General features: G+C 45.0%; 1 protein-coding gene across 1 annotated transcript; it reads right to left on the reverse strand.

The window, feature by feature from the left end:
- Window positions 1–233: 233 nt before the first annotated feature.
- On the reverse strand, window positions 234–6,815 carry LOC142858346 (disks large homolog 5-like). Its single transcript, XM_075987531.1, has 6 exons — window positions 6,625–6,815; window positions 5,666–5,816; window positions 5,089–5,238; window positions 4,049–4,232; window positions 2,804–2,919; window positions 234–1,716 (listed from the first exon to the last, which is right to left on the reverse strand). Exons 1-6 carry the CDS (start codon window positions 6,800–6,802, stop codon window positions 1,551–1,553), a joined length of 945 nt encoding a protein of 314 aa, XP_075843646.1. The 5' UTR covers window positions 6,803–6,815; the 3' UTR covers window positions 234–1,550.
- Between the last annotated feature and the right edge of the window lie 239 nt (window positions 6,816–7,054).

The following is a 7,054-nucleotide window of genomic DNA, read 5'->3' on the forward strand; positions in this document are numbered from 1 at the left end:
CACCTTCCTATACCTGGATGAAGTGGGGAGGGTGTTGGACTTCCCACAGGGCAGGGCACCCTGACTTCTCTTCAGACTGGAGAGGGAGAGGGAAGAGGATAGAGTGGGAAGGAAATGGGAGGAGGGAAAGAGGTGGAAATTTTTAATAAATAAATTAATTAATTAAATAAAAGAATGAAACAAACATAATTTGTTATAACCTGAATAAAATAGAGACACACTATTTTGAAGTTCCTGTCGATTTTAGGAAGTTTAATAGCACTTATGCCACTATAGATATTTTAGTTTAGAAAAATTATATATTTATTTATAACAATGATCACTAATACATTCTTTTTCTTTTAATTAATTATCATCAATGTTATGATTTAATGTGGATAAAATTGATATAATTGGTTATTTGACAATTGATTAAAATTTCAGTTGCAAGAATATATTTTAAAATAAACAATTTATGGTACACAGTTACGATAAAATGTTGAATGGTAAAATATTTGAAACACGTATCCAGGAACGAGTCATTAGGGCAGAGAGTAAATGCAGGGCATGAAGGCATCATTGCGTTCAAGACAAATACAGACGACATCCGCCGTGCTCTTTCTTCATAGTGAACCGCTCTTCAGATTTCTCTAGGAATGGTATTTCCCTTTCTTTGCGGCTACTATATTTAACTATAAACCTGGCCTGTTATTTTGATAAAATTCCCATCCTGAGTCAACTCTGCAAAGCCAGTTTGCCTTTTCTATGGCTTTAATATGTCTGTTGCACAAAAGTTCCAATCCAGAAAGCACTCCATTGGGGTTGGAGTTCAAATATTGTCACTCGTGGTGCGCTGGCCACGTAACTCTTCGGAGTTTGTTTTGAATATTTTCATCTCTGTGAAATAAATTAACTTGGAAATCTCAAAAAAAATACATTTTTTTTCGTAAAGGGGGCTTTAACAGGGCATTCAACATAAACACTAGATAATACTCTTAACAAATTATGAAAATCAATAACAGGAACAGATAACATCAAAGTAACAAAGCCAAACTTAAACAACTAAAAACAAAAGTTTAAAACAAAACCAAACAAAAATTAAGCTAATTAGTTTTCCCTGAGAGATACGGTAGTGAGGCAGTCACCAATTGGAACAGCTTTTAAGATGCCTGTAGTCATTCCTTTTTTGTTAGATATCAGGTTCCCCCCAAGGCTGAGGCCATTGCTGGTAGATGTAGCGTTTGGAGTAATTTTTGTCTCTGGTTTTCTCTACCCTAAGCATGGTTTTGATGCTTTTTCTTCATGAGAACTGAGTCAACAGACACACGGATCAGACTGGGCATGACCACCTGGAGGACAGCTGGTATTTCCTTCACTGGTGAGTTCACAGAAACAAGGGGTGTCTTTTTGTCTGGAGGCCTTGATCCTAATGTGAAGAATGTGATGGTTTCAAGGTGTTTGTGGTTCCCTTTGGCTTCCTCAGTTCTCTTAGGGGGTGTTATCAAGAAGGAAAGGGAATCAAGACCCAGAGGCAGCCATATCATGGGTCACTGGCTAGACATACTCAAGGCCTATTCCACGATGAAATCCAAATTTGAAGAATAAAAATGATCCCGGGACTTCAGTAGTTGCTGGGGATGGGGCTCAGCAGGTGGTTCTTCCTGTAGCAGCTCCTTCTGCAAGTGGCTCTTGTCCTGGGCTGTGGCCTCTTCCACCTCAGGCTGGAGTGTTTTGGACCTGGGAGAGGATAGCAGTTAAGGCACAGGTCAGGAGGGGACATGCCATGTCAACTGTCTGGCTCCTACCTCCCAACTCCTAGGCGTCCTGGAGAAACAACATTGATCTTTGGAATGATATCATTTCTACAGCGTCCCCCTCCAAAAAATTGGATCACAGAGTAGCTGGGCCTAGTACTTTTCTCAGTCCTAGGCACATGTCATAACTTAAACTGAGCTTGTATGTTGTCCTTTCTACTAGAAAAATAGAATATTCTCCTACAGATCAGGAACATCATTTTGTACATAACAGCAGAATATAACTACCATAGCTAACAGTGTATGAGCAATACACTTGGTATTGATGAGGAGTTACTGATCAACACATCTTCTTATTGATAGCAGTATACAGACTTACTATCAGGTCACCTGAACAAGGTCATAAGGTTAGCTCAGTCCTCATGCCCAGAGGAACCATAAACATGAGCACCATGCAAGATAGAGCCTGTCATGCTAGAGCAGCATTTCCTGTGATGTGTGCTGAGAAACTGGCCCTGCCTGGGTCTAGGACCAAACAGAGACTTGCATTTCCTTAGGACTAGAGCAGAATCTACTTCCTGGCTCTCTAGAGGAATCCTTTGCTCAACACTCGGTGAAGTTCTGACCAATCCTGCAGCAGAGACATCTGTCTGAGTTCATCCTGTCAGTGATAAGCCTAGTATATCCATAATACAATTTACATGGCAAATGGCCGAAGAATAAAGACAGCTAGTGTTATATCTAATCGTGACCGAGGGTGGGACTCTCAACCCTACTGCCCAAGGCTGCAGAGGCCAAAGCAAGCAGTGAGTTCAAGGAAAGCAGTCTTGGAATAAACCAGAAAACTCAGAAGTGAGCAAAGAGAATACAATTCTGCAGACACACTGAATATCAATCATACTATTTCCTAGAGGGAAGTTCTTCTTTCCTGAATCTACTCTGAAGTGTTATTTCCCTGGTGATGACTGGGAGCGTAGCCCATAGGCGAAGCCCACAAAAGGCAAAGTTCCAAGGTAGAAGGGTATCCAACTACCAGCACCCAATTACTAACTCCCGGCCTGGGCTCATACCTCATCTGGGAGACAGTCACGTGATGTTGCGGATTTACTGCCAAATTCTTTTGTTGATTGACTAGCTCCTTCTGCTTCACTGGGGACTGCAGACTTTCCTCCAGACTCTGCTGCTCCTGTTCATTAGAAAATTGTGTAATTAGTGGAGAGTTGAGCATAGGCAAGAATATACTCTCACGAAAGTGTGAGCATACACAGAGGATCCAAAGAGCTTGCTGGTCAGTCATTCCAGCCAAAACAGCAAGCTTCTTGGAAGGGAGAACGCCTGTTGCAGGGTAGAGACTGACAAACACAGTGGTCTCCCTAGCCGCTATCCGTATGCATGGTGCATGGTACCAATCAGTGACCTCCAAACCCACAGAGAAGGACAGACAGACAGACGGAGAGATAGAGAGATAGAGATAAAGAGAGAGAGAGAGAGAGAGAGAGAGAGAGAGAGAGAGAGAGAGAGCAAGAGCGAGAGCACAATGAGGTGGGGATAAAACGATATCATACTCGATGAACATGTGAGTTTACATTAAGAACACAGCTCTTTCAGAAGAGTCCGGTGTCTCTGCTCCCCATCTCCTGGGACTAAATTGTACACAGGGTTGTGCTCTACTTGCCCAAACTATGTTAAGGTGGTCGAAGAGCTTTTGGTTTGGAAGCCTCAGATTTCCCACGGCAATTCTCCCTTTCCACATCCCTGACAACAGGTCAGTTCCATACTGTTAAGTTCCGTGAAGGGAGAATATGCCCAGGACACACATAGCAAACACTGATTGGAAGATTCCCACAGAGCTTCCTGTCAGTGTAAATCACGTGTTGGGCATGGTGATGCAGATTAGGAGGAAGGGAGCTCCTATGTCACCCAACAAGGTGACAAAGGGAATAACTCATTTGACACTGGCCAGTGGCTTTTCTCCTTGCGAGCTGGCCCTACCCCGCCATGATGTCATATGAACCCTGGAAATCAAAGGAGGCACAGGACCTAGACCTCACTCACTCAAGTCTGTACATGGCGCCCCTCCCATCATAATAACCTGTAGGTGTGTGATGTGTGATCACCCCACCTCCCTCATTGGACAGCAGCTTCAAGCAGAGCAGCAGGGGTTGTTTGCCATTTGATTCTCACAAGAGACTCATGCCCAGAAGCACTGATGCATGGGCACAGAAATTAACATGCGGACGCCATGAAGGTGGTGGGGAGTGAATGTGTGGATAAATGATGCTGGACCTAACCCTGACCCAGATGCTTGTCCCTACCTGATGCTCCTGGGTCTGCAGGTCTCTGTTCTCTTCCTCTTGGTCCTGAAAGGCCAAGTGCAAATCCTCCAAGTGCTTCTGCAGCAGGACCCAATACTGCATCAATTTCTTGTTCTCCTGCTTCAGCAAGTCCACCTTATCCTCCATCTGATTCTTCTCCATCGCGAGCTGGTACTGCAGATTGCTGAAAGGAAGCACCCTCTGCATCGTTAGCCCCTGCCATCCTCCTCCTGCCACCCCTGCCTCCATACCCCATCAAGCCCTCTGGTCCCCAGTGTCTCTGGAGAGAGAGACAAGAGTCCTGTACATCTGTGACAGCTGCATTCAGAAGGCCAAAAGCAGAGAACAGGGGATTCCAGAAAAAAAAATCAAACTACTTCTGAAAACTCCAACAACCAAAGAAATCTAAGAATCTCTACTAACAAAAGGGGTCCCCACCTGCTTTTACCTGACCGTGGTAAATGGGTCAACATCACCAGGAAAGGGACAAATACCTTCTGATGGAGGATTAGAGATCCAAGTGGTGGAGAGGTTCATGGCAATAGGGCCCTGCCCGAGACCCTGCCTGCTACACCACTCATGTGTGTTCGTCTATCTAGAAAAGGGGTTCTCAACCTGTGGGTCATGACTTCTTTCATGATGGAACTACTCTTTTAGAGGAGAGGTATCTTAGATATCTCGCATAACAGATATTACATTATGCTTTATATCAGTAGCAAAATTATAGTTATAGAATAGCAGGATAAATAATTTTACAGATGGGCATCACAAAAACATGAGGAATTGTATGAAAACAGTCACAGCAATAAAAAAGTTGAGATTCACTGAGGTAGAGGCTACTAAGTATGAACACATGGGGCTGGGTGCAACTCAGTCTTTCACAATTAGCAAAACTGAATGCAAGAGACACAAGCCCAAGAGCTGCTTGCTAAGAGGCAGAAAGGCTGGAACCAGAGCCGTAGACCCCACAGTCCAGAGACAAAGAAAGGCAGAGATGGCCATCCCACAATGCAGTGGTCCCTTGTACTGCAGGCACTTACTAATAGAAGAATGACTCCTTTTCGAGCTCATTGAATTTCTCTGTGACTTCGTTCTTCTCATGCTCCAAGCGCTGCAGGTCTGACATGACCCTCTCATGCTTCCTCTTCAGCCTCTCAAATAAAGGGTTTGGCTTGCGATAGGCCCTGGTCCTGGAATCAAAGAACTCCTTGAACAAAGTCCTCACAGATCACATGAATTCAGGCTGTGCTCTAGACTAAGGCAGCACAAATGGCTGCCACATCCTGTTTCCTATGTACTGGGAGCTTCTGGTGCTTATTAAGTTTGCTCTTAGTATACAAGTGCATGCTGGGAATTCATGCGGTACTGCCTCGATCTCTTATTTATGTGACTCAGGCTCTGGTATTATTCATTTGGAGGAAGCAGAATAGTCCATGTTCCCATCTTACTCCTGCCCGGGTTTCTGGTTCTTCTTTTGGGAAGCATGAAGGCGCATGGTGCTGAGCCATGGGACACCTTGAAGGTGCAGCCTCTCAGAGTCCAAATCTTAGATGAAATAAATTCAGGGTGAAAGTGTGGAACCAAGACAATCACCATGGAGCTTGAAACAAGGAATACCTATTGTCTATGGGCTCTTCGGTGATGGAGATCAGGTGATCCCGCAGCTCGTTTCTCTCTCTGGTCATTTGCTCCAGCTGAGTGGTCAGACTCTTCACCTTCTGCTTCTTGGTGAGGACCATTTGGGGAGATGGTTGCTCTGCAGCGGCCCCTGTAGGTAGATGAACTACAGTGAACTTGCCTTGGGACAGCACATAGAGGATGGACAGATGACTCTGAGCCCTAAACAAACCTTTGAGAAAACTCGTATGCCTGTGACCAGGGACACCTCAATAGATCCTGACCCAGGCTTGAGATGTCCCTGCATGGGATCTTAGTTCTTTCATTAATGAAGGGAGTTGGGTGTCTCAGCCAGCTGGTGTCCTCTGCCCCCTCAGCTCGTGCTTCAGGTAAACAAAGAAAGAACCTTCTCAGGCCTATTCACAGCTGCAGAGTCTCCGTTCAACTTGGCTAAAGAGTCTACAAAATTGTGGGTTTCCAAGTCAAGAAGAAATAGGCATAGTTCACAGTCACTCTGATCATTTAGAGATTCCTCAAATATCCTAACAGGTCACTCTAAGCACATGGCTATAAAGGAGAAGCCATATAGGAGCAGAACATGGTCACCAGAAGCACCATGTCACCACACTGCCAACTCAGGGCACGCAGAGGTGGACAGTGCCCACTAGTGTTGGAGTACAGTGATGCCCTGTCTTGATCTGGGCACACTTACTTGTCTCTTCTTATGCTGTTCCTATTTTAATGCTGGTTCCCCATCAACCCTTGCCCTCCTGTAAGACTGAAAGCCAAAGGCTCCCAGCACAAAGCTTTTGTTTATGGGTTCCTGGCTTCTAGTTGAGACAAATTGTTATCCTGGAATCATTGATTTTCAGGAGCCATGTCTTGCAGAGAAGTCCGATTGCTACCCCAAAACCCCAGTTCCTATGCCCCATTTACTGGAGATGCTACCTAAAGCCTACCTCCGTCAGGGAGCTCTCCATCTTCTGTCCGGGACTTAGGGTGCCTTCTTCTGAACCATTTGTTTCTTGATGGTTTACAGTGAGGCTCAAGGCCATCTTTCTTCTGCCTCTCTCTGGTCTCGCTTCCCTCTCCATTCTCTCTCCCTACAAGACGCCTCAGTCTTGCCAACATGATCATGGGTAACCGTGAAGGCACTGAAGGAACTCTCCAAGGGCAGTTGGTGTTGCTACAACACAGATGACATCACAAAAATTCCAGGGGTCTCTAGGATACAATAGAATGTCCAAGGAAGGGACCGCTGATGTCATGGAGAAATAACGTTGCCTCTCTGCTAACCAACTTTCCTCATAACTTGCCCGGAGTCTGTTTTCTCTCCCCAGGAATCTTCTGGGACACAAGGCAAACCCTTAAGCACCCCATTCTTCAAAA

This window comes from Microtus pennsylvanicus, chromosome 10 (assembly GCF_037038515.1).
Source record: "Microtus pennsylvanicus isolate mMicPen1 chromosome 10, mMicPen1.hap1, whole genome shotgun sequence".
NCBI lineage: Eukaryota > Metazoa > Chordata > Mammalia > Rodentia > Cricetidae > Microtus > Microtus pennsylvanicus.

Bases quoted from the DNA above. Each gene is read 5' to 3' on its own strand.
- LOC142858346 (XM_075987531.1), bottom strand. From the start codon at position 6,802: ATGATCATGTTGGCAAGACTGAGGCGTCTTGTAGGGAGAGAGAATGGA. The intron at 5,239-5,665 runs GTATTCCTTGTT...CTTTGATTCCAG, and splicing joins GAAGAGCCCATAGACAATAG to GACCAGGGCCTATCGCAAGC. The intron at 4,233-5,088 runs GTAAGTGCCTGC...GCTTCCTTTCAG, and splicing joins AAGGAGTCATTCTTCTATTA to CAATCTGCAGTACCAGCTCG.